Consider the following 25,077-nt stretch of genomic DNA (forward strand, 5'->3'; position numbering starts at 1 on the left):
GGGCTACTTGATTAGGTTCTTATATCTACCACCCTTCCAAACCCCCAACACTAGGTAGGAGAGAAGGAAGGTTAGAGCGGGAGAGGGGGGATAGATCTCTTCAGACTACTTCCTGCTGATTATGGGTGTCGGGTGGGCCCCTTGGAGCAAGCCAATCTCCATAGTTAGGGTATATTCAACCAGTAATCTGGCAATCCACAGTAACAGCCATAGCCACAGCACTAGTAAAAGCAGCAGCAGCAGGTGGAGCCCCTGCTTGGGGCTCTGGCATTTATACCCTCTCAAGGGTCTTCAGAGTCCCAAACATACTATATATACTGTCTGTAAAATCATGCCCCTCCTAGAGCATGAGACAATCATAGTAGCTGTGGACGATCCTAAGCAGTCCTGTATTCCATACCTGGGATTAAAACAAAACCATATTCACATAACAGAACTGGGGTTTTAACGAAACCAAAATGCTCAGAACAAGGGGGCAGGCCCAGCTGACCATTTCTCCTCCCTTAGTCAGCCTGATAGCCCAGACATTATGCTCAAAACCCCACCCACCCCCATAAGGAAAGGGGGACAATGCCTTCAGTAGAGCTCCCTGAAGAGTGGGGACACAGCGTTTATATCTCACCAGGACCCTTAGGGTCCTACCCGTGGTCCCGGACACACTGGGAGCAGCTTCTGGAGACCCTGTTTTCTGAGAGCCTGGCCATGTGGATCCATGTCTACTGGACACCTAGTGGAGAAATTAGAGTAGGGGGGAGCACCCGATACCCCAGGATGGGTACATGAACCAAGTGCCAGCTAGCACCTGTTAAGACCATGCCCATTTACAGAGAGGCCCATGAAGGGACCCATGGCAAAGGCACCAAGCAACATGTGAGCAGACAACCTGAACACCCGACCCTGGTTCTCTGAGACCATCCCAGACAGGAGAAGCCTGGCTCCTTGCTGTCACCTTATTCCCTACCTTCTAATCAAAGCATGGGAAAAGTAGCTCATGCTCACCTGGAAGACAAAACTCTGAGAGTGCTTGTGTAATGAATCTGGCTGTATCTCAAACAACTGAAGGACACTGCCCTGTACTCTGTCTGACAGCATATCTCATGTAGTACAAACATCTTCATGAGGGAAAGCCTGGGAGACCTTGCTCCTGGGGATCAAAATTTGCAAAGCAGGAGCCAGGCAGTGTCAAACCTTCAGACATATAAAATAAATACATTTAAGGACTGAAGAGATAGATGGGTTAGCTGGAAGAGAACTTGTTCTTACAAACGATCTGAGATTGGTTCCTAGCACCCACAGGGAGGCTAACAGCTGACAGTAACTCTAGTTGCAGGTGGTCTGACACCCTCTTCTTTCTTCTGCCAGCTTCAGACATGTATGCCATACACTTACGTGCATGCATGCAAAACACTCATATGAATATAAGTACATGGTTGGCTGTGGTGACACAGGTCTTTGATCCCAATACTCTGCACATATAGGCAGGTAGATCTCTTGTCAGATGGAGGCCATCCTGATCTACATAGTGAGTTTTAGGTCACCCAGGGCGACACAGTTAGATCCTGACTCAAGAAATAAATGTTTAATTGAAAAAGTGGTCAAAATATGTTTAAATGTTTAAAATAAATCTAAAACATAAAATGTCAGAGATGAGAAGTGCCATTCATGGAGAGGGTCCTGAGTGAACCTAAGCTAAGCAATGCCCAGATTGAGTTGCAGAAGAATGAAAAGGGAAAAGGAAAAAGCTTGATTATCTGTAGGTAACTGAGAGATCATTTCTTCCAACAGTAGTAAGATGTTATGTCCAGGCAGGGTGTGGTGGCACATATCTTTAATTTTAGTATTGTGGAATCAGAATCAGAATCTGTATGCTCTGATGTCATTCTGGTCAGGCCAGCCAAAGCCACCAAAAAGCAAAAACAAAACAAAACAAAAACCAAACAAACCCTAGATTCTCATTTATCACTTTTTTTTTTGTTCAGAGCTGGGGACCGAACCCAGGGCCTGTGGTTGCTAGGCAAGCGCTCTACCACTGAGCTAAATCCCCAACCCCTATCACTTTCCACCTAAAGAAACAACCACCTCTACATCTACACAAATACCAATCAGGGCAAGAGGACTGTCAGGACAGAGCTGTCTTCTGGGGATAGATGGCAATATGTGGGTATAGACTACTGCTGTGCAGAAGCCTACAGGAGCTGTATAAGTGTCACAAGGAAGCAATTTGGCAGAAGCAAATTAGTAGATATAGGTTGTGGCTGGGAATCTTAAATGTGTTGGAACGAGCTGGGCCCATGGAGCTGCACCACAGGAACCTTAGGGAGGGAAGTCTCCTGGTCCCTATACGAATAGAAAAACTAATGGCTTTCTCTACAGTGCTGTCCCTATCATGTCTCCCTAAAGTGACAGTGGACCCACGAATTCAAAGAATCTGAGTGATTGATGATGCTCAGACACGTGCTCCTAGGTCAAAACAGTATTCCCTTTCTGGTGTCTCCCTAGATTGTAACCTTATATGGGAGAGTAGTTAGTGGTTAGCTGCCAATCCTCCCAGACTCATCCAAGTGTACATTTTTGAATTCTTCATAGTAAAAGGGTGAGCTACAGCTTGTTTTTCTTTTGGAACCTGGAGCAAAGGAACTCGGACTCTCCTACTAGGGCGTGGCACAAGGCATTGTGACCCTCCTCTGGCCAGCAGGAAGTAGTGATGTCGCCATCATCTTTGTCCAGTCTCCAATCTCCCTAAGAACACATCTTTACCCAAGAATTAAGAGTGGGGCGGGCCCAACTAGTGAAAAGGACCGCGATCTCCTACGGAAGATTTTAATTGGTCTCTTTTTTTTTTTTTTTTTTTTGGTTCTTTTTTTCGGAGCTGGGGACCGAACCCAGGGCCTTGCGCTTCCTAGGTAAGCGCTCTACCACTGAGCTAAATCCCCAGCCCTTAATTGGTCTCTTGAACTCAATCAAGCGCCTATCATGGTGCTCTTTGTTGGCTCTTCGATGCGGGTAGGAGCTTTGTGGGTGGGTCTCCAATCTCCCAGGTGACAAAAGAACTTCTGAGTCCCTACCATAGAGCGTTCGCGCCATTTCCTCTAGACTTGAGGAAGCCCTGAACCAATAATCTAGAGCCCTGTAAGCAAGGGAACACCTCCGTGACCGTCCAGTTCCACTGAGAAAGTCTTCTCTTTTCAAGTCTCAGAATATTGGTAGTCATTCCTTATAGCAAAACCTGTCAATGGCTCCCCGCCCAAAATGGCCAGGCGGAAGCTGATTTCTCTTGCCGATGTGTCGAAACCCCATTCGCCAGCATGCGGCTCCCTATTCCGGTATTCAGTCACCAATAGGGTCCGTGTATGTTTCGGTCCCGCCTGGTACACATGCGCAGAGCACCGCCGCATCTATGATTTTAGTGTCTGATAGAGCGTCGACACCACCCCTTGGCTGGGACTCTATGGTTCTTATACTGGAAGATAGGCCGCCTATATAAGGCATGCGCAGGCGTGGGAGCGTCTCTTTTCCTCTGGCGCGGTGAGTGTGCTCAGTTCCTTAGTCGTTTACAGTGGTCTCATAATTTTTTTTTCCTTTGGGACTTTTACACTTATTCTGTGTCTGTATTCTTACTTTGACTATTTCATTACAGCCATCGACGATCCTAGTTGTCATCATGGGCCGCCGCCCCGCCCGGTGGTGAGTGTTGAACCCATACAATTTTCCTACTGTGAAAACGGAGGAAAATTTGCACTTCTTTCAAAAGACTTTTATGGGTGGACTCTCCGCTACTCAGTGACCCTGAAGTAAATCCTCACCCCGGGTCTTTAATACTTTACTGGGAGCTTTGTCTTGTTGAGGCTGTGCGTGGCTTTACCAAGAACTAGTTAAAGCGCTTGAGTAGAACTAGAAGCCTGTGTGTATGCATCCAACCCCACTGCCTCGCAAATAAGCCTTTTCACAAAGCCTACCATACCATACTTCTTGATGACTTTTGTGTCCATCTTTATTTCCCGGCCTTGAGCTCTGGTTTTAACCGGACACCATGGGCTGACCAGTCAATAAGCGCCGCCTAGCTGCGTGTCCTGAAGAGGGCGCCATATTCTCCTCACATGGCTAAGGCGGATATTCTGTCACATGCTCTGAAAATTGTGTTATCTCACCTTACTCTGGTTAGAGGGTGAACTTGGTTCTTGATTTCTTTGTTGTTTTGTAATTTTATGTAATCTGCTTAATAGTTTCCTTAGAATCAGTTTCCCTTCACGGAGACTAAATTCAGAGCTGGTTTAATCCTGTTGTCATCCTTAATTACATCTGAGTTTCCTTCCTCCTGTAGTTATCGCTATTGTAAGAACAAGCCATACCCAAAGTCTCGTTTCTGTCGTGGTGTCCCTGGTAAGTAATGACAAACTGCAAACTGGGTCAGTGTTCTTGTCTAGTTCCCACTTGGGCACTCATACCACGTGTTTTTCAGATGCTAAGATCCGCATCTTTGACTTGGGACGGAAGAAAGCAAAAGTGGATGAATTCCCACTTTGTGGCCACATGGTGTCAGATGAATATGAACAACTCTCTTCTGAAGGTAAGACCCCCCCTTTTTTTTTTTTTTTTTGTAAGACCCCTTTTTTAATTGGTACTTTATTCTGTGTACACTCTTTACGTGGTTGTATATTGTAATTTACCCGATTACATGACTACTCAGTCCTACTTCTATGGCATGCTGTTTCACTGCTATTGTTTCCCCATTCAGCACTGGAGGCTGCCCGTATTTGTGCCAACAAATACATGGTAAAGAGTTGTGGCAAGGATGGCTTTCATATCCGGGTGAGGCTCCACCCTTTCCATGTCATCCGTATCAACAAGATGTTGTCCTGTGCTGGGGCTGACAGGTAAGCTGTTGGAATCAAGTAAGTTTTTGAGACAGGGTTTCTTTGTGTAGCCCTGGCTGTTCTGGGGTTCTGTGTAGACCAGGCTGATCTTGAACCCTGAGATTTGCCTGCCTCTGCCTCTGAGGTTATTAAAGAATACCACTGTCTTACAGTATTTTGAGGATTTTTTGTTTTGTTTTTGTGCAGCTAATTAAGCCGATCAAGTCCCTTTCCCCATGGGGACTTTGGTGTGCAATGGTTGCAAACAGCAGCCTCCTTGGTAGTGTATGTAGCCTATTGTCTATATGGGTTACCTCAAGGGACCTTGGAAACAGTTTTCTGGCAGTTGAATAATCAAGTGTCTGATCATAATTGCTGTCCCTGATCTAGGCTCCAGACAGGTATGCGTGGTGCCTTTGGGAAGCCCCAGGGCACAGTAGCCAGGGTTCACATTGGCCAAGTCATCATGTCTATCCGAACCAAGCTGCAGAATAAGGAACATGTGATTGAGGCTCTGCGCAGGGCCAAGTTCAAGTTCCCTGGCCGCCAGAAGGTAGGTGGTGGTATTTATTTAAGTTCTGCTTTCTTGCTCTGGTACTCCTTGCTGAGTTTGTTATTTTTCATTTCCTTCTAGATCCACATCTCAAAGAAATGGGGTTTTACCAAGTTCAATGCAGATGAATTTGAAGACATGGTTGCTGAGAAGCGGCTCATTCCTGATGGCTGTGGTGTCAAATATATCCCCAATCGTGGTCCTCTTGACAAGTGGAGAGCCCTGCATTCCTGAAGGCTTCCACAGTGCTCTCCTATACCCTATCAAATCATGTTCAATAATAAATCTCACATCAAATCTGCTTATGTATTTGTTTCTGATTCTTTTTCTGTTTTTTTTTTTTCCAGAGCTGGGGACTGAACCCAGGACCTTGCGCTTGCTAGGCAAGCGCTTTACCACTGAGCTAAATCCCCAACCCCCTATTTCTGATTCTTAAATACCATGAAGTTTGTGACAACTTAGTGAAGTAAGCATACACGCAAAAGGTTAAAATTGGTGGTTTTATTGAACATTTTAAATGTAATACCAGTGCATGAAGATGTGGACATAAGAATTTTGAAGCAAGCCTAGGGGATGTTTTTCCTAGTTTTTTTTTTTTTTCAGTGTGGACTCAGTGTGAGTTGCAGAAATCTCTTAAGTATCATCTGAGCCCATTCCTACTGTAGCCTCCTTTGTCACTGGATTATCAGGCAAGAGAGCAGACTTATACTACCAGCACTGGCTTACCTAGGATAGCAAGCAGCAGAAACTACATTAAAAAAGCTGTAGTTGACTTTCAGGTCTTGCTTCAGGAGACTACCAGTGGTGGTCAATCAAGTCAATGGCTATCTAGCCCAGCTGAGATAGTGACAGCAGCAGTAGAGTGGACAAACAGTGGGGTGGGATACCCTGAGCTGCCTTGTTCAGTTCCACTTCCACAGGATAATGGTCACTGACGCGAAGAGCCTAAGAGAACAAAACGTTCCGTGTCTGTGGCTGAGCTCACCTCCACAATTCTGCCCTCACTCTTGTGCCAACCCAGTTTCTCTACCTCTTCCTCAGTCAGCTGAAACCTCCTGGGGAAGTCAAAGGTAGCTGCAGCCTTCAGCAGCTTCTGGCAACCCTGCCCATGCATCACAATTCGGTCATAGGTACAGTTAGTGCTGGCCCGCACTGTAGTGTCCTCCCCATCAGGAATCACCCAGTGGAAGCCTGCCTTAGTCCTGAGTAGCAGGCTGTTCAGACGTTTCTTTGCCAGTGATGCACAGTCTGCATTGAAGTCTCCAAGCAGAATCACATTCTAAAGATGAGACAAGCTGTTAAGTCTTGCCAAAGGGCAGTCCCACCATCCCCTCTCCCATGAAAGCTATTACCCCTACCTCATTCTGCCAGCGCTGGGAGACATCCAGAAACACATCATATAGGGCATTGAGCTCCTTCTCTACATCTTTGGGAGTGGTGTGGAGAGGAACAAGCACCACACTTGGAAGGACTGCAAGGCCCAGGAAGGTGAGGCTGTCACAGCTGCCAGCCCTTCTACACGTCCACCTCTAGTTCCTCCAGGAACCAACCCACAGGAGAACCAACCACATCCCCCTCCCATTTCCTTGTACCAGGGCCAGACTTCTTCCCCCTCTTACTTTTGCTAGGGAGGGTGAACTGGGCCACAAATGGTTCTCGGGCAAAAATGTCTTCTGTGTCATTATACTGGTAGAAATTTAGGACCTGTGTCTTGTCAGACCTGGGAAGATGAAGAGGTAGGAAGTAGTGACCCCATATCTTATATAAAAATCGCAGAGCTAGTTCTCAAAGAGGAAGACTCCTGGCTCCTTGTTCTGCCAATTTCATGTGGGCAAAGCCATTTTTTTCTAGAACTTCTGTTTTTTCTTTTCTTATTCCTTCTATTTTTTTTTTTAAAGAAAAGTTCTATTATATAGCCCTGGCTGTCCTGGAACTAACATTCTCTTTCCTTCTCTCCCTCTCTGACAGGGTTTCTCTTTGTGTAGCCCTGGCTTTCCTGGAACTCCAAAAACTATGCTGACTTCAAACTCAGAGATCCACCTGTCTCTGCCTCTGAGTGCTGGGATTAATGGCATGGGATACCACACCTAACTTGGAATTTTTCATTTATCACTGGGGATAAGTTTGCACCCTGTCACTGAGTTATGCCTCCAGCTCCCTAGAACTGTTTTTGTTGTTTTTTAAAATCTTTGTTTTCTTTTTTCTTATACATTACATACTGACCTCAGTTTCTCCCCCCTCCACTCCTCTCCTCCAGATCCACTCCTCCATTTCCCTTCAAGAACAAACAAACAACAAAAAAAGCAGGCCTCCCAGAAATATCAAGCAAAGATGCTATAATAATTTACAACTAGGCACACTCCCTCCTATCAAGGCTGACTAGGCAACCCAGTAGTAGGAAAGGGGCAAAAGGAATTAGGAGTTCCATAGCTACACAACCATGAGGTATATGCAGAGAACATAGCTCAGACCCATAAAGGGTCTGTGATTATCATTATCACTTCAGTCTCTGTGATTCTCTATGAGCCCTGCTCAGTTCATTCTGTGACTGTGTCTTGTGTTTTCGTTTTTGTTTGCTTCTTTTCTTTTCGAGCAGGGTTTCTCTGCATAAGAGAATCCTGTCTGTCCTTAAACTTGATTTGTAGACTAGGCTGAACAAAGATCTGCCTGCCCATGCCTCTTGAGTGCTAGAATTGAAGGTGTATGCCACCACTTCTCTTGGCTTAGAGATTTATTTTTATTTTATGTGTGTGAGTGTTTCTGCTGCATGTATGTTAGAGGACCATTGGTGTGTAGAGGCCAGAAGAGGGTGTCAGACCTTCTGGAACTGGAATTAATGATGGTTGTATGCTGTTGCATGGGTGCTGGGAATAAAACCTTAGTCTTCTGGAAGATCAGCAAGCGCTCTTAACCACTAAGCCATCTCTTCATCTCACTTTTATAAGTTTTTTTTTTTTTTGAGATCCATTTTCATTATAACCCAATTGGTCTTAAACTCATGGGCTCCAGTAATTCATCTACCTTATTTAGCTTCTTGAATAGAATAACTGAGTCTTCAGACCACCCCCTAGAATTGTTGTGATATGGATAGAATTCTTGACCCCTGTGCTCACCTGTAGATATACACATACTTTTCCTTGTATGTGCTGCGGCCCAGCAATGAGCTGTTTAGGAAGCTATAACTCTTGGAACTGCCAAATATACCAGGAAACAAACCCAGAGTTAGGGCTCTTGAGGCTCTAGATAGAATGCAGATTAGATTGAAAAGGTCCCTCTTTACCTTTGAAGTTTTTGAAGTAGAAAGAGGACAGTATTCTGGGAAGAATCTACTACCTCCTGAAGCACCATGATATCACATCGGGCTAGGATCTGCAGGGAATCAGGAATACCCACTCAATTCAAAGGTGTCACCATGGAGGAGCTTGTATATGTAAAGATTGGTACCAGAGTGGCTGTAGACAGCAGTGAAACTCGGATAAACTCAGGAGAACAAACAATATCATTCCATTACACCTTACCCATTTTTAGAGGAGGAAGTTGGTAATTAAATGATGGTTGAAAGGCTTTTCACATCTGTACATTCACATTTCCAGATGTCCTCTCCTTTTACAGTTGGCAGGGCTGGGAGCTTTTGGTCAGGGTCCTTATGGACACAAATTTCTGAAACAATGAACTTACCTGAACTAAGGTATCCATCACTGATTCCTTGATTACCTTGGTCAGTGTCAGTCTGTGGGCATTGAAGGCACAGATACGAAAGGCATCAGTCCCACCAACCAGGAGAATGAGCAGTGAAGCCACGACAAGGCCACGCATTGCTATGTATGCATCAGGAACCCTCCTAGGGAATACAGGCTGTCCAGAGGGCATTGGCACTGCAGCTGATCTCAGCTAATTGGTGTTCTCCCTGCTGTTGGCACTGAACATTTCTTGAATCTCTTCCTGGGATGTATTTCAACTTCTGCACACAGAGCTTGACCACCTAATAAAATACATGTGCTGTGGCATAAAATCATCTCAGACTTTTAAGAACTTAAATAGCCAGAAGTACAACTATTATTAGCCTAGATCCATAAAACTTTTTCATCTTCCCCAGGTGAAATTGTGTACTCAGTAAGTATAACTTCTTTGCCAAGATTAAGGTCAGGAGTTCATACAGGGTCAGTCCCAGCAACAAAATCTATCTGTCTATGTTTTGCCTTTCAGCCTATTTTTTAATATGTGTATATGTATATATGCATGACTGCATGTACATTTATGTGTGTGAACATTTGGAGGTCAGAGGTCAACCCCAGGAGCCAACAACCCCTGGTTGGACTCACTGGATGGAACTCATGAAATTTGGCTAGCTATTGAGCCTTAGGGATCTGCTTGTCTCTGCCTCCCTAGTGCTGAAATTACAAGAACATTTCACCATGCCTGGCTTTTTACATGCATGCTTTATTGACTGCCCCCAGGCCCTCTGCTTGTTTTTTTTTTATTATTTATTTATTCATTCATTCATTCATTCATTCATTTATTTATTATAATAAATGTGGTCTTCAGACACACCAGAAGAGGGCGTCAGATCTCATTACAGATGGTTGTGAGCCACCATGCGGTTGCTGGGATTTGAACTCAGAACCTCTGGAAGAGCAGCCAGTGCTCTAAACCACTGGGCTACCACTCCAGCCCTCTGCATGTTTTTTGAAACACAATCTTGCACTGTAGCACAGCACAGGTCTCAAACTTGGAGCAATTCTCCTGTCAGCCTCCTAAGTGCTAGTATTACATGAGTTCATAATCACCATGCCTGGATGACTCATTCTTTTCTGTATGTTTTACTTACACTTCCCCTTTTGAGACAGGGACTGGTACATCTTAGTGTGGCCTCAAACTTGTCTATGTAGCTTAGGATGACCTCAAACCCTTGAGATTCCTTCCACCATCCAAGTACTGGGATTATAGGTATATGCCACCAAACCTAGAGAACCAATCTGTCTGTCTCTCTGTCTCTCTGTCTCTCTCCCTCTCCTCTTCTCTCTCTCCCTCTTTTCCTCTCTCCTTTTCTGTACTGAGGCTTGAACTCAATAGTCTTTATCTTTCTAGGTATGGTAGAGAAGCACTCTGCTACTAGATACTGCCCAGTCCTGAGATTCTGTCTTTCTTTCTTTTTTTTAAAGATGTATTTATTAGATATAAGTACACTGTAGCTGTCTTCAGACACACCAGACCAGAAGAGAGCATCAGATCTCATTACAGATGGTTGTGAGCCACCTTGTGGTTGCTGGGATTTGAACTCAGAACTTCTGGAAGAGCAGTCAGTGCTCTTAACCTCTGAGACTTCTCTCCAGTCCAGATTCTGTCTTTCAAAAACTAAAAAAATACTAGGGGTGGTGGCATTCTTTTGTAATCCCAGCATCTGGGAGGTGAAGGCAAGAAGTTCACAAATTTAAGGTATTCTTCAGTTATATAGTGATACCTGCTATATAGTTATATAGTTATATAGTGACACAAGCACAGTCACCATGCACAAGGCCCACTCTCTGGAACTGAAGACATTTATGGAAAAGAAGTTATCATTGAAGTTAAATGGAGACAGATATGTACAAGGAATACTGTAGGGCTTTGATCCCTTTATGAATCTTGTGACTGACGAATATGTGAAGATGGCAACTAGTAGGCAGCAAAATAACATCAGATGGTGGTCATATAAGGAAATAGCATTATTATGTTAGAAGCCTTGGAAAGCATCAAAACAATAGCTCTTCAGCAGAAGAGTCCAGAAAGAGCCAGGTCATACACATTGTTATATGAAACGTTTTGCTATAACTTTTGTGATAGTCAGGAAAAAAAAAACCCGCTCTTTCTGCCATCTTCTCTCACCGTCACCATGGTGTGAATGAATGTTCTGGCAGATGCTCTCAAGAACATCAACAATGCTGAGAAGAAAGGCAAATGCCAGGTCCTCATCAGGCCGTGTTCTAAAGTCACCATTTGGTTCTTAACTGTGATGAAGCATGGACACATGGGTGAGTTCAAGATCACTGATGATCACAGAGCTGGGAAGATTGTTGTGAACCTCACAGGAAGGTTGAACAAGTGTGGAGTTATAAGCCCTAGATTTGATGTTCAACTCAAAGACCTAGAGAAATAGCAGAACAATCTGCTCCCATCACAGCAGTTTGGTTTCATTGTGTTGACAACCTCAGCTGGCATCAAGGATCATGAAGAGGCAAGACAAAGACATACAGGAGGAAAAATCCTGGGATTTTTTTTAATGTAAAGCATAAATAAAAAGCCTCTGTGGACTGTGAAAAAAAAAAGAAAAAACCCCACAAACACCATTGTACCTCTGCTTCTGCATTTGTCATTTTGTCATCATAAAAGTAGAACACAGTTGTCTTTCTGTGACTGTCTTATTATTGAGTATCATGTCCTCATGGTTTATTCTTGTTGTATAACATGTCAAAATTATCTTTTTTAAAAAGTCTAAACCTTTCTTAGGTTTTATTTTTAATTATGTGTATGAATGTGTAGGTCTATGTACATGAAGATGCCCAAGGCCATGCAGGCCCACTTACATATCTTGTCAGCCCAGAAATTCTCTTCCATTATTTAAAAAAATATATTTCACCTTCAATTATGTATATGTGTCTGTATGTGAGTATGTTCATATGAGTGAAGGTAGCTTCAAAGACACCACACACACACACACACACACACACACACACACACACATCAGATCCCTCTTAATCTACAGTTATAGAAAGATGTGAGCAACCCAATGCAGGTACTAGGAACCAAATTCAGATCCTCTGCAAGAGCAGTAAACACTGCTGAGAAATCTCTCCAGCCTTTCTTCTTCCTTTCTTTCAGTTTTTGTTTGTTTGTTTGCTTGTTTTTGTTTTCCAAGACAGGGTTTCTCTTCTCTGTGTATCCTCGGCTGTCCTGGAACTTACTCTATAGACCATGCTGGCCTTGAACTCAGAGACTCAGGTGCGTCTGTCTCCCAAGTACTGGGATAAAAGGCATTCACCACCAAGCCTGGCTGCCCTCTTCCTTCTTAAGGATGATTAATATTCCAGTCTATGCTTAGAAATACTTTGTCCATCAGCATTAAGGTATATCCACTACTTGAACTCTTATAGTTATTTATTTATGTTTTAATGTGTATACTGGGGATTGAAGATGGGGCCTTATATATGCTAATGACATGCTCTACCACTAAGCTATAGTCCTAACCCTGTAATTTTTTTTTTTGGGTGTGGCAAACTGACCTTGAACTTCTGATCCTCCTGCCTCTACTTTACCCAAACTGGAATTACAAGTGTATACCACCAAGCCTGGTTCATGCAGTGCTGGAGATAAAAACCCAGGGCCTCATATATTAGCTATGTAGGGAGGGTTATACTATATAAGCCTCATAATTGGGCAAGCACTGTACCAACCAAATCACACTCCAGTTTATCAATTTTGAAAAACTCAAGCACCTTTGTTTCCTGAAGCAGAACAGCTAATTCATATGAAAATTCTATTTTTAATTTGTAAGGTACACCAAACTTTTCCATAGCTGTTGTGCCATTTTATATTTCCACTAACAATAGGAATGAGGTCATTATTCTTTTAAGTTAATTGAGTACTGCTAAGTGGTGGCACACGCCTTTAGTCCCAGTGATTTGGAGGCAGAGGCAGGTGGATCTCTGAGTTCCAGGCCAGCTGGTCTACAGAGTGAGTTCTAGGACAGCCAGGGATACATGGAGAAACCCTGTCTCAAACAAACAAACAAACAAACAAACAAACAAACTGCTGTGCGCCATTTTCCACATAGGTCCTATTCCTAGCTTGGGCATAGATAATTCCAGATTCAGGAAGGTCCAGTTTGTCCTATCCATATTATAAACTAAGACATGAACCTCTTCAGGCATTTCTTTTTTTCTTAATTTTTTCCACATTTATTTGTATGTGTTTCTGTATGTTTAGATATGTGCATGGGTCCATGTGGAGTATGTTTATCCTTCCACCAAGAGGGATCAAATTCAGGCCAAAATGTTTGGCAGCAAATGTCCTTATCTGATGAGCCATTACACCAGCACCTCTCTCTCTATATGTCACATCTTATGTGCTTTCTTTTTTCCTTTTTCTTTCTTTTTCATTTGCTTGTGTCATATATATGTCTCAGTTTATAATCAGGGCTGGCCTAGGACTCACTATGTAGTTCCAGGCTGGCTGTCTCAGGTTTATCTTTGTCTCAAACTCACCTCTACCTTACCATATTTTTTGAGCTCAGCTCTTTACCATGCTTCCTGCCCATGTCACATTCTTGAAGCCTGGGGCCTGCTTCTATCTGCTTGTTTTTCTCAGTCACACCATCCCTTTCTCCTCTCTGTTAGTTTCTTCCTATCTGGATGGGTTGTTCTGTCTTCCTGTTTCTGCACATCTTAGTGTTTCTGTCACAGAATCTTCCTGGCTTGACTTGATATTTGTTTCTCTCTGGCCACCTGCTCTGTCACTCATACTTATTTTGGTCTTCTTGCGCTGGTGTCTCTTTTGGAATACATGTGAGCACTGGTACAGCTCTGCACTGGCCAAGCTACATTTGGAGACTGAGACCACTAGGACTCTTAAGAATGAAACAGAAAGGGCTGGGGATTTAGCTCAGTGGTAGAGCGCTTGCCTAGCAAGCGCAAGGCCCTGTGTTCGGTCCTCAGCTCCGGAAAAAAAAAATGAACCAGAAAGAATAACTGTTTCTGGCCTCAGCTCAATCCCTATGCCAGCCTTAATTGGCCGGGAAATTCCCTTCCCTTTTGAAGTCCTTTCCCAGTTAGAGAGAACCTCCCCCCTTTCCCTACCGGCAGGATTCCCATACCTCCACAGACCAGGTCGGCCCCGACGCTTGCCTCAGCCAATAAAACTCTACTCCACAGAATCGCCTCGCCAGCCAGGGAAGGATGAGGACGTGCAGTTGGGTCCGGAGGGGTGGGGGTGGTGGGAGAAGAGGAAGCCGGTTTCCAGATCCACCCAAAGGGGCCGGCCCCACAGACAACTTTCCTGTCCCAATAAGCAAGGCTGAGCTCCACCCCTCCTCTCAGGAGGCGGTGCCTGGGAACTGGCTACTGCTGCCCACCACGCCCATGATGGGTTTTTCTTTGCAGAGCTAACAGGAATTTGAGGACCTGAGTGTGGCTACTGCCACCCGCGCCAAGAAGCAGCAGTTATCTGGACCTAGGGACCAAGGTGAGGTTTGCTTGCTCATTTTTTGGCCGGTTCCTGCAGCAAAGAGCAGAGCAGAGACAGTCTTCTCTCCGGGTACTCAGGCACTGAACCACAATGTAGGTGTGCACTCCCTAAATTAGGTTTGCCTGTGTGACTGCTCAAAAAACCCAAAGCAAATGACATTCTGCACAGGATAGGTAGCGCGACTGGCTACTGAACCCGTTTAGGTTCCCACTGCATGACTCTGGAGTGGCAGTTTGGAAAAATGCCTCATAGAAGAAATGTTAGTTCTGGTACCACATGAATGTTAGGCATCATTTGGTTATCATGGAGATAACCAAACACCACCAACCCCCAGATCACTGGAGGAAATACTACAATAAAAAGTAGTAAGGCAGAGAATAATAGACACGGATACTCAATGCTCTTTTCTGGTCTCCCTGTGCGCCTTCAGAAGCAAGCATTAACCGGTTACACACCGGGTAGGAGAGGAAGAGAGAACAAGTAAAAATGTTCCACCAGCCTAAGGCTTGCGTGACTTCAGGTAATCGTGCTGCGTAGCTAATGTTGCCTATTGACACTAGAATTAAGGAGTCAAAGAGACGCACTACTTCCGGTGGTTTGGAGACAAAACCTTGACGGGGGAAGGGGGCGGAGCGAGGCTGGCGTAGGTCCGCCCCGGCAGCCGTCAAGCGACCTAGGCATGTTTTGCGACAACAGTCAAGGACCCTTCCCCGACTTGCTTTCCGGCAGAGTCGCCGACCTGAGGCCACCAAGACTTGCTTTTTAGTGCGCGTGGCTTTGCAACCCTGTCTCGTCCCCTGAGCGGCGCCTCTTCTCTATCCGGAGAGCAGTGCTAGGGAGGCTCTGAGCTGTCCCACCAGGCGATCTTAGTCTAGGTCTCTGCCAGTCTGTTGGAGAGCCCTCTCCTGAGTAGTGGAGGACACCGGCTGGCCTGGGGCCAGAGGAGCTCCGGGCTCCGGGGGCGGGGCCGGAGCCGAAGGAGATGCCCCTCCACGTGAAGTGGCCATTCCCCGCGGTGCCCCGACTCACCTGGACCCTAGCCAGCAGTGTCGTCATGGGTCTAGTTGGCACCTACAGCTGCTTCTGGACCAGTGAGTGGCCAAAGGCCAAGGCAGAGTCTGTTAACAGGCCTCTGGCCTGGCCGGGGGCGGGGGTTGGGGACTGGGAATTTGGCAGGGGCTTTTCTGGCACACTAAGAGGCCTTGGGCAGGTGAAAATGACCTAGAGCTTGGGACTGACTTCTCTTCCCAGAGTATATGAACCACCTTACCGTGTACAACAAGGAAGTGCTGTATGAGCTCATTGAGAACCGAGGTCCTGCGACCCCTCTTATCACCGTCTCTAACCACCAGTCTTGCATGGATGACCCTCATCTCTGGGGTACGATACCAGTGTCTGGGTTCAGGGAGGCAAAACAAGAACAGGCCCCCACCAAAGACAGAATAGATTCACTTCTCACCAGGCTCTTTGGGAAAACTTGGCCTTGTTTGGGGATATACTGCTTGGCTGCTGAAGTTTTGTGTGTCCCCCTTAGGATTCCTCCCGGGAATGTGATTTGGACAGGATATCAGAAATTTAGAAGGAGTGTGGAAGTAACCATGTCACATAAAGGACTTTCCTTTTTCGTAGGGATCCTGAAACTCCGCCACATCTGGAACCTGAAGTTGATGCGTTGGTGAGGAAGAATGGGCCCCTTGAAGTGATCCATCCATTTCTGCTCAGATTTGCCTTTCTCCTCTGCTCAGGAGGTGGCATCCAAGCCTTCCAGGAAGGGCATGGGTGGGGCCCCTTAGGACCTTTTCTTAGAGCTTCATTCTGTTTGACAGTGATGGCAGACATTGTATTGGGTGGGGAGAGTTGGGGACAAGCAAAGGGAAGTCTTGGAGGCAGGGATGACTGGGTCTGTTGCTGCTCTAGGACCCCAGCAGCTGCAGACATCTGCTTCACCAAGGAGCTGCATTCCCATTTCTTCAGCTTGGGCAAATGTGTGCCTGTATGTCGAGGTGAGCTGCTCCTCTGGGAGGCATGTATAGGCCTCCCTTGAGGGCAAGGAATCTGGTGGCCGATGTCTCTGTCTTAGAAGGACTTAGTGGAGCCATGCATGGCAGTATAGTTGATAGAAGATAGAGAGAAGGATGACCTCTTAGCATCTCTGCAGTTGCCTAAAGATTGTCCAAAACTCTGGTGGGAGAATTCAAGGACGCCTTATGCAGTCTCTTCTGAATCTACCACTCCTTTCAGGGAGAAGAACAGTATGGTGTTAACACTTTATGATGCACTGAAGTACATGTATAAAAGGCCAAGGGTTTTGTTTTGGGGAGAACAAACAGTGGGGAGGAGGCTTGGATAGGTCACTCAGTACCTTTCACAAACCCCTAAGTGTACGGTCAGCTTGATTCCCATTCTCCACATAGGGCTCAGATTCTCTAGACAAAACTTAGAAGTTCAAGGTCATAGACTAACAGGTAGCAAACTTAAGATTCAGATCCACATTGCCCTTTTATCTGGGTAGGCAGATTCCTTTTCAAGCAAAGAATGAAAGGGTGTTCTAAAAATAGACTAGAAAGATAGGGTAGAGAATGTCTGAAGGGTGAAGGTTCTATTTCCATCTTTCTAAGCATCCCAGCAGAGACTCTATCATTTTGCTGAATGATAGAGTCTCAGTGTCATTTTCTCTCAGGTCCTGCTCTGATATGTCAGCATTCTGATAATTTATACCTGTCCCTGACTCTAAGCCCCTTTCCTCTGCAAACTCAAAAGTCCTGTGTGTATGCATCTGTTTTCATTCCTTTTTTAAAAGATTTGTTTATTTTATGTGTGAGTACACTGTCTTCAGACACCAGAAGAGGGCATCAGATCCCATTACACATAGCTGTGAGCCTCCATATGGTTGCTGGGAATTAGACTCAGAACCTCTGGAAGGGCAGCCAGTGCTCTTAATTCCTGAGCCATCTCTCTACCTCTTTCATTTTATTTTCTTTTTTCTTTTGTTTTTAGTTTGGGGGTTAGAACACAGAGGCTTATATATTCTAGGCATATACTGTACCTATGACCTATACTGCTAGTTCTGTTCTTCTTGATCTCATTCTAGACTTTCTTCCAGTTAAAAACCAATCTGAGAGGTTGAAGAAATGTCTCAGTGGTTAAGAGCACTGGCTGTTTTTTCAAAGGATTGGATTCAGTTCTCATTAACCACATGGCAGTTCATGCCTGTAACTCCAGTTCCAAGGGATCCTACACCCTTACGTAGACATACATGCAGACAAAACATAAAAATTAAAATAAATTAAAAGGAAAAAAAATAGGATCTGAGATGGACATGGTGGCACATGCCTGTAATCCCATCCCATCACTCAGTAAGCAGGGACATGAGGATTGCTGTGAGATTGAGGCCAGCCTGATCTACATAGCAAGTTCCAGACCGACCAGAACTGTAGGACTACATGGTGAGCTCTATTTTTCTTTGGTTGTTGTTATTTTTAAGACAGTTTGTCTGTGTAGTCCTGGCTATCCTGGAACTAGCTCTATAGACCAGATGAGTTCTCATCCACCAGTCTCTTCCTTCCAAGTGCTGGGATTAAGCCTAGCATGATACCCTATCTTACCAAAAATAAAAATGTAGAAGCTAGTCATGGTGGCTCATACCTTAATCCCCAGCACTCGGGCTGAGGCAGGTGAACCTCTGAGTTTGAGGCTAGTATGGTCTACAGAGCTAGTTCCAAGACTGCCAAGGCTATGAAGAGAAATCCTGTCTTGGAAGGAAGGAAGGAAGGAAGGAAGGAAGGAAGGAAGGAAGGAAGGAAGGAAGGAAGGATGGACGGACGGAAGGAAGGAAGGAGGGAGCGAGCTAGGTGTGTATTATGCCTATAGTCCCAGTATTTGGTATGGTAGGTTGGGGTAGGTGATTTACCATGAGTTTGAGGCCAACTAGAAACTGAGACCCTGTCTCAAAAATAAAAGGTAGTCATGTGTATGTACCCATGCAGACAGAAAAATTGAGGGCTGGAGGTGTGGCACAGTGGTACAGTTTGTGCTTAGCTAGCATAGAGCCCTGAGTTCTATCCCCAGTATTGTAAAAGTAGAAAACAAAAACTAGAAAGTGAAACATTATTTTCAAGGACAGCAAAGATCTAATTATGTGTGACTGAAACAGAGTTTGGGATACTTTGTTTCTGTATTTAAACCATTTTTCTAGAAGTCTAGGACTTTGTAGGTTGACCTTTAAGCACCAAAGTGATTTCGTACAAGTAGAAATAGCACTTGAAATAGCTGAAAACTATGCCAAAGATATACTATCCTTTTTTACTTCCCAATTTCAAGCACAGGGGTTATATTTCAACATCAAGGTTTATTAGAGGAGCAAATACCTGTGGTGACCACCCATGCTGTGCACTACCATCCCAAGTAGGGAATCTGTGGCCCTTTTTGTTTCCTGAGGTCATCCCGACCTTTGCTTCCTCGATGAGCTGCCAGATCAGGTCCCTGTTGAGATTGGTCTGAGACTCCTAAACCCCTAACCCTACCTTCCAAACAAGAAGCTTACAGAGTACAACAGAAAGGCTATTCTTTTTTTTTTTTTTAAGATTTATTGGGGGTTGGGGATTTAGCTCAGTGGTAGAGCTAAAGCAAGGCCCTGGGTTCGGTCCCCAGCTCCGAAAAAAAGAACCAAAAAAAAAAAAAAGATTTATTTATTTATTATAGATGAATACACTGTAGCTGTCTTCAGACATGCCAGAAGAGGGCATCAGATCCCATTACAGATGGTTGTGAGCCACCATGTGGTTTCTGGACATTGAACTCAGGACCTCTGGAAGAGCAGTCAGTTCTCTTAACTGCTGAGCCATCTCTCCAGCCCCGGCAATTCTTTTTTAAAAAGAGATTTTTATTTTATTTTCTTCTTGCTCTCCAAGCACATCTCTCTTTCTCTTTCCCTCACCTACCTCCCTTTCCTTCATGGTGACTTTCCTGGCCTTAGTCTTTAGGTCTACTGAACTTGCCTGCCCAAGAATGGCTTCTCAGGAAACCTATCTTTAATATATAAAAACAATAAAGATTTTATTTTGTGTATGTGTGTACACTGTCACTGTCTTCAGACACACCAGAAGAGGGCATCAGATCCCATTACAGATGGTTTTGAGCCACCATGTGGTTTCTGGACATTGAACTCAGGACCTCTGGAAGAGCAGTCAGTGCTCTTAACCACTGAGCCATCTCTCCAGCCCTGGAAAGGCAATTCTCAGTGTACTGACCTGAGATGGCTCTAGTGTTGCTCTGTGTCCTGTGAGATACCCCCAAATTTATAAGATTAGGATAGTTACTAAATATAAAAATAAAAAAAAGTTGGCCTCCTCACTTTCATTTTCTGATTCTGTCCACCTTATGACTATCTTTCCACTATGTGGGGATTCCTACTATGTCTAGATGACTCCCAAGTTGCTAGCCCACAAAAGGTGTTAGGTCACACCTCTTGAAATATTAATCAGTTCTCCCAAGTTTCCCAGCCTCTTCTATATATTCTACTTCCTGAAGTGTTCTCCCGTAGCCTAGAAACCTCAGGGAAGGTTGAAGCCTTCCAAAAAGTAGAGAGGCCCTGGAGCTGATTTGTAGTCAGCAAATGGATATGTGTTGGGGGAGCAGGTTCCTACAAAGCAGGCTATAGGGCAGAGGGAGGTTGAGTTGCCATGGTTATCATTTCAGTGAGAGATACTGTCTAGGTGTCTTGATGCATGCCTGTTATCCTGTACTAGAAAAGCTGAGGCAAGAGAATTGCTGTAAGTTTGAGGCCAACCTGGGTTATATAGCAATATCTGTCTCAAAAAAAGAAGGTGCTATTTGCATATGACAGGAACTAGGAAGTTGAAGAATACTGTTTCATTTTGATACAGGATCTTACTGTATTGCCCATCCTAACCTCCAACTCAGAGCAGTCCTGCTTCAGCCTAAATGCTGAGATTGCTGGCATGAGCCACCATTTCCATCTTGAGAGGAGGTATGGTCAAACCAAAACTGTGAAGGGCCAGAGTAGCAGAGAGAAACAGGCTCTAGTTTTTCAGGTATCTATGGATTGTGCTATGGGGAATGAACTGTTGCCTCCATCCTGATGTAGATGGATCAGGAATAGACCAGAATGTACTTCACTATGGTTTGTAGAGTTTGATTTCTTCCCTAGAGAATGGATTAAGGAAAACAGAACTTTCTCTACAGGAGATGGTGTCTATCAGAAAGGGATGGACTTCATTTTGGAGAAGCTTAACCATGGGGACTGGGTACACATCTTTCCAGAAGGTCAGTTGGGTGCTTGGTCAGGGCCCTCCAGCATTCGTGGTTCTAGGCCCAAGTTTTGTCTTTGTGTTCTATCATTAGGAAAAGTAAACATGAGTTCTGAGTTCCTGCGCTTCAAATGGGGTAAGTATTGCTGGCCAGCCTGACACAGCCAGTTTCCCCATCCAAAGATGGCTCCTTGGGTCCCAGGCTTCATTCCTCTCTCAGGTGGGTGTGTCAGGAGCAGTAGAAAAGGTACAGGTGGTGAGTCAAGGACTAAGTCTTTAATTGGAAGACTGTAGAAGTAACATTGGCCAGAGTTTGGCAGGGAAGTTTGGCCCAGCTTGTGCCAAGGCTTTTGCTTTTGTCCGAAGTAGGAATTGGACGGCTGATTGCTGAGTGTCATCTAAACCCCATCATCCTGCCACTATGGCATGTTGGTGAGTCATGGGTTTGGGGTAGGAAGGGGACTGTCTTAGATGTTGTAAAGGGGGATTTCAGGTTGTTGGGTGGCTGAGAGAAGTACCTGGGATTCTCTGTGGTATCCTACTTCCCCCAATGTCTCACTTTCTATCCACTGTGGTACAGGAATGAATGATGTCCTCCCTAACAGTCCACCCTACTTCCCCCGCTTTGGACAGGTGGGTAGGCACTGCTGACTCTTCTCTGTTTGCTTGCTAACTGCCCTGTGTTTTCTAGTCCATACTATACAGGATTGGTTGATGATTTGCTGAACATGAGCTTGTAGTGGGGGAGCTAAGTGGGGCTTTTGTAGAAGCAAGACTTTTAGAATAAGAATTGAAATCAGGTGGGGGTGAGGAACAAGGTAGAGTGGGATAAATCATTGACAGGATGAGTCCTAGGACTACTAAGTCCAACTGCCTGTTTTGGAGAGTGACAGTGGCTTTCAGGAACACCAACCCCATCAGGGACAGAGAATGGCTCTGACTCCCCTCATTATTTGGGCTGGAACTATAGGTTCCTTGTCATCCTTGATGGCCTGCCTTCTTACAGAAAATCACCGTGCTGATTGGGAAGCCCTTCAGTACACTCCCTGTGCTTGAGCGGCTCCGGGCAGAAAACAAGTCAGCTGTAAGTTTCCTCCAAGGGTTCCCTAGCTGTCCTTCGCCTTTTCAGTCCCTCAGACTCCCAGGGTACCCTAGCTATGGTCCTTGAGGAATGCAGGCCAGCACCGTCCTTGCTCTTAGGTGGAGATGCGGAAAGCCCTCACAGACTTCATTCAAGAGGAATTCCAGCGGCTGAAGATGCAGGCAGAACAGCTCCACAATCATTTCCAGCCTGGAAGATAGGCTTTGCCTGCTCAGTCTGTGCCCTGCAGTTCTTAGCCAAGGGAACACTGGGCCCTTCAGGGTTTGGGAAGCGGTGGTACAGGAGGACCCTGACCAAGCCTGCTTGGATCTTTACTGCTTTTGAGATTCTTCCCTATACAAAACTGAGGCTGGGAAATGGACTGATGCTTTTAATTCAGATAGATTGACTCCTAATTCCTGCTGGATACCCTTTTTTATTCTTGAACATCTGACTCCTCTGGGTCTTGAACTAAAAGAAGAGCTTTGGCTGTCCCTTACACTTTGTGGAGAAGGAAGGGACACTCTTAGGCAGGGCCCTCCTTCTCACCTCTCTCAGGGAGAGAACAAAGCAGGTAGTTAATCAACTAGTTCAGTAGGAGAATAGGTGTCTTGGTTATAGGTGCAGAAAGAGGACTCAAATGGTCCCTTGATAGGCTACCACTTGCCCACTGCTCACAAACCTCCTCAGGGATGGCTGTCAGCCAAGTCATTCTACCTGAGCTCCTGGTACAAGGTTTGTCCTTGGGTGGCCTGTAGATGAGAAGTGAAGTATTGGTCAGGATTCAAGCACAGCTAAACTTAGCTAGATGTTTCTTGTAGATGGCAGAAAAAGGACCCCAAGACCTGACCATGAACCCCCAATATCAGGGCCTACCTACTTCTCTCATCATTTTGCCTTGACCTCCTCTATTACCTGGGATCTGGGTTTTAATGTTTTTAGAGTAATAAAACATTTGTGTTGTGCCACCATACTTCTGTCTTCTGTATAGGAGTGCAGATGAGAAGCACCTTGCTGAACAAAAAAACAGGATCCTTGCCCCTGGATACAGTGAGATTATTTCAGTAGATGGACATTGGAATCTCAGTATGCTTGGCCACTCAAGTCTTTTGTTATCACCTGTAAGCCAAATGACAATGTGGCAGGATTCATAAAGGTGGTAAAACAAGATTAATAAACTAGCTTTAAAACCTCAAGTGAAGTCAGACATGATGATACATACCTGTGATCTCAGCACTAGGGAGCCTGAAGCAGGAACATTGTTGTATGTTCAAGATTGGCCTGGGATACTGAGTGAGAGACTAAAAAGGGAAAACACAAGAAGAAAAAGAAGAAAAGCCAAGCGTGGGAGGCAAAGGTAGGCAGATCTCTATGAGTTCAAAGCCAGCCTGGTCTACTAGTAAGTTCCAGACCAGCTAGGGTTACATTGTGAGAACCTGTCTTGAGGAAAGTTGGGTGTACATAGTGATGCGCTCCTTTAATCTCATCACTTGGGGTGGGTCTCTATATTGAGGCCAGCCTGGTTTACGTAATGAGTTCCACCACAGCCAGGGCTACATGGTAAGACCCTGTTTTGGGGGGAAAAAGAAGGAAAAATTTAAAACTTTTTTTTGTTAAGACCAGATTTCTATGTGTGACTCTGGCTGTCCTGGACTTCCTTTGTAGACCAGACTGACCTTGAGCAGATTTGCCCGCCTCTGCCTCCCAGGTGCTAGGATTAAAGGCATGCACTACACACCCAGCTTTTTAAGACTTTTTTAGAAGAGGAAGCCATCACTTTGTGGGAATAGAATACATGTAAAAGCCAGACATACAACTTAGGTTCAAGGATAACATCACTTTTTTATGGATCTATTTTTGTATTCATTTGAGAAATGCCAGTTACATTTCTTCAAGAGTTTTAAATTCATAGTTTCATTTATTCAAATATACACCTCTCACTAGTGTAAATTTATAATCCCAGCAGTTGTGATGTAAAGTGAAGTTAAAGGTCATCTTTGGCTACGTAGTAAATTCAAGGCCACCCTGGGCTATGTGAGCCCTTTTATCCAAAAGAAAAAATAGGGTCAGCCAGATGCCTGAGCAAGTATAAAGCCTGTCAATTTGAGTTAGATGCCCAGAACCCACATGGTGGAAGGACAGAAGGAACTGCTGAAAGTTGTCTAATCTGACCTCTAGATACATGCCATGACCCATGCCCATGCCTATACCCATATACACATAGAGAGTTGGGGGTTGGAGAAATGGTTCAGCAGTTAAGAGTGCCTGTTGCTTTTGCAGAAGACCTAATTTCTACTCCTAGCATCACTGTCAAAAGACTCAAATCACTTATATCTCCAGGTTCAGGGGATCCAGTACTCTCTCTGGCTTCCCTGGGCACCTACACACAAACATACACAAAGATAAATCTTTTAAAAAAAAATACTGCCTCCAGTATGCTAGGCAAACAGTCTACTATCGAGTTATACCATGCCTTCAAATATAGACTAACTATGCAAACAGAGACTGATCAGAAAAATTCAGTCACTTCCCACTGTATGGCCAGTTCCTTACCAATTGGAGCTACTTAGCAAGACCTTATCAAAACAACAATGGCAAAAAAGGACTGGTTGGTATAGTGTGTGCCTAGCATATAAGAAATCCTGGGTTTGATCCCTAGCATGAAAAAAAGACCTTAAGGAGCTGGAGAGATGACTCAATGTTTAAGAGCACCAGCTGCTCTTCAGAACCTCCCAGAGGTTCCAAGTTCAATTCCCAACAACTACCTGGTGGCTCACAACCATCTATAATGGGATCAGATGCTACCTTTTGATGTGTTTTGAGTCTGAAGACAGCAACTGTCTTATAAAGAAAGGAGGGGTATAGGAGACATGGTTCAACAGTTTAGAACCAGGTTTGCTTCTGTTCACCTACACGGCAACATACAACCATCTATAATTCCAGGTATGAAAGAGTCAATGCTCTTCTGACCTGTACCGGCACCAGGTACACATGTGGTGTGCATGCATGCATACAAAACACACAGAAATGTAAAAAAATAAATCATAGAAAGGGCTGGGGATTTGGTTCAATTAGTAGAGCACTTATCTAGTATGTGTGAGG

The 25,077-nt window shown here is 44.8% G+C and overlaps 3 protein-coding genes, 1 non-coding gene and 2 pseudogenes across 12 annotated transcripts; 5 read left to right on the top strand and 1 right to left on the bottom strand.

Annotated features, from left to right (window-relative positions):
• Nucleotides 1-3,507: 3,507 nt before the first annotated feature.
• On the top strand, nucleotides 3,508-5,715 carry Rpl10 (ribosomal protein L10). The gene is made up of 7 exons (NM_031100.3): nucleotides 3,508-3,525; nucleotides 3,638-3,684; nucleotides 4,322-4,380; nucleotides 4,460-4,567; nucleotides 4,736-4,874; nucleotides 5,244-5,406; nucleotides 5,488-5,715. The coding sequence occupies exons 2-7, from the start codon at nucleotides 3,662-3,664 to the stop codon at nucleotides 5,638-5,640; spliced, it is 645 nt and encodes a 214-aa protein (NP_112362.1). The 5' UTR covers nucleotides 3,508-3,525; nucleotides 3,638-3,661; the 3' UTR covers nucleotides 5,641-5,715.
• LOC120099441 (small nucleolar RNA SNORA70) lies at nucleotides 5,055-5,190 on the top strand. The gene has a single exon (XR_015647174.1). It is a non-coding gene; the product is annotated as a small nucleolar RNA SNORA70 (small nucleolar RNA).
• Nucleotides 5,716-5,887: 172 nt separating the features above from the next.
• On the bottom strand, nucleotides 5,888-14,385 carry Dnase1l1 (deoxyribonuclease 1-like 1). 4 transcript variants are annotated; one of them, NM_001014223.3, is made up of 8 exons: nucleotides 14,255-14,369; nucleotides 9,085-9,388; nucleotides 8,687-8,775; nucleotides 8,520-8,597; nucleotides 7,026-7,126; nucleotides 6,765-6,877; nucleotides 6,437-6,685; nucleotides 5,888-6,351 (listed from the first exon to the last, which is right to left on the bottom strand). In NM_001014223.3, exons 2-8 carry the CDS (start codon nucleotides 9,274-9,276, stop codon nucleotides 6,235-6,237), a joined length of 939 nt encoding a protein of 312 aa, NP_001014245.2. In that variant the 5' UTR covers nucleotides 9,277-9,388; nucleotides 14,255-14,369; the 3' UTR covers nucleotides 5,888-6,234. The 4 variants fall into 4 exon arrangements, with proteins under 4 accessions (NP_001014245.2, XP_087456527.1, XP_087456529.1 ...); XM_087600401.1 differs by having other exon boundaries at nucleotides 5,893-6,351; nucleotides 9,121-9,388; nucleotides 14,255-14,385; XM_087600403.1 differs by lacking the exon at nucleotides 8,520-8,597 and having other exon boundaries at nucleotides 5,893-6,351; nucleotides 9,121-9,388; nucleotides 14,255-14,385.
• On the top strand, nucleotides 10,914-11,173 carry LOC147998409 (small nuclear ribonucleoprotein G pseudogene; annotated as a pseudogene).
• LOC147998410 (small ribosomal subunit protein uS8 pseudogene) lies at nucleotides 11,245-11,671 on the top strand (annotated as a pseudogene).
• A 140-nt stretch (nucleotides 14,386-14,525) lies between the features above and the next one.
• Nucleotides 14,526-23,171, top strand: Tafazzin (tafazzin, phospholipid-lysophospholipid transacylase). 6 transcript variants are annotated; one of them, XM_087600399.1, is made up of 10 exons: nucleotides 14,526-14,622; nucleotides 15,877-16,005; nucleotides 16,255-16,300; nucleotides 16,543-16,628; nucleotides 20,830-20,910; nucleotides 20,989-21,030; nucleotides 21,261-21,326; nucleotides 21,475-21,527; nucleotides 21,901-21,978; nucleotides 22,095-22,948. In XM_087600399.1, exons 2-10 carry the CDS (start codon nucleotides 15,882-15,884, stop codon nucleotides 22,194-22,196), a joined length of 678 nt encoding a protein of 225 aa, XP_087456525.1. In that variant the 5' UTR covers nucleotides 14,526-14,622; nucleotides 15,877-15,881; the 3' UTR covers nucleotides 22,197-22,948. The 6 variants fall into 6 exon arrangements, with proteins under 6 accessions (XP_087456525.1, XP_087456526.1, XP_087456523.1 ...); XM_087600400.1 differs by having other exon boundaries at nucleotides 21,264-21,326; XM_087600397.1 differs by lacking the exons at nucleotides 14,526-14,622; nucleotides 22,095-22,948 and adding exons at nucleotides 15,343-15,716; nucleotides 22,967-23,171.
• Nucleotides 23,172-25,077: the final 1,906 nt, after the last annotated feature.

Source organism: Rattus norvegicus, chromosome X, assembly GCF_021556685.1.
Source record: "Rattus norvegicus strain SHRSP/BbbUtx chromosome X, alternate assembly SHRSP_T2T, whole genome shotgun sequence".
Lineage (NCBI taxonomy): Eukaryota > Metazoa > Chordata > Mammalia > Rodentia > Muridae > Rattus > Rattus norvegicus.

What these genes read in the sequence shown, in the direction of transcription:
- Rpl10 (NM_031100.3), top strand. Translation starts at nt 3,662, where the DNA reads ATGGGCCGCCGCCCCGCCCGGTG. An exon ending in GGCCGCCGCCCCGCCCGGTG is followed by an intron (nt 3,685 to 4,321) that starts GTGAGTGTTGAA and finishes TTCCTCCTGTAG; the next exon opens with TTATCGCTATTGTAAGAACA. An exon ending in TTTCTGTCGTGGTGTCCCTG is followed by an intron (nt 4,381 to 4,459) that starts GTAAGTAATGAC and finishes CGTGTTTTTCAG; the next exon opens with ATGCTAAGATCCGCATCTTT.
- Tafazzin (XM_087600396.1), top strand. Translation starts at nt 15,608, where the DNA reads ATGCCCCTCCACGTGAAGTGGCCATTCCCCGCGGTGCCCCGACTCACC. An exon ending in GGATGACCCTCATCTCTGGG is followed by an intron (nt 16,006 to 16,254) that starts GTACGATACCAG and finishes CCTTTTTCGTAG; the next exon opens with GGATCCTGAAACTCCGCCAC. An exon ending in GGGCAGAAAACAAGTCAGCT is followed by an intron (nt 21,979 to 22,094) that starts GTAAGTTTCCTC and finishes CCTTGCTCTTAG; the next exon opens with GTGGAGATGCGGAAAGCCCT.
- Dnase1l1 (NM_001014223.3), bottom strand. Translation starts at nt 9,276, where the DNA reads ATGCCCTCTGGACAGCCTGTATTCCCTAGGAGGGTTCCTGATGCATAC. An exon ending in CTACTTCAAAAACTTCAAAG is followed by an intron (nt 8,598 to 8,686) that starts GTAAAGAGGGAC and finishes TATATTTGGCAG; the next exon opens with TTCCAAGAGTTATAGCTTCC. An exon ending in GTTCACCCTCCCTAGCAAAA is followed by an intron (nt 6,878 to 7,025) that starts GTAAGAGGGGGA and finishes TGGGCCTTGCAG; the next exon opens with TCCTTCCAAGTGTGGTGCTT.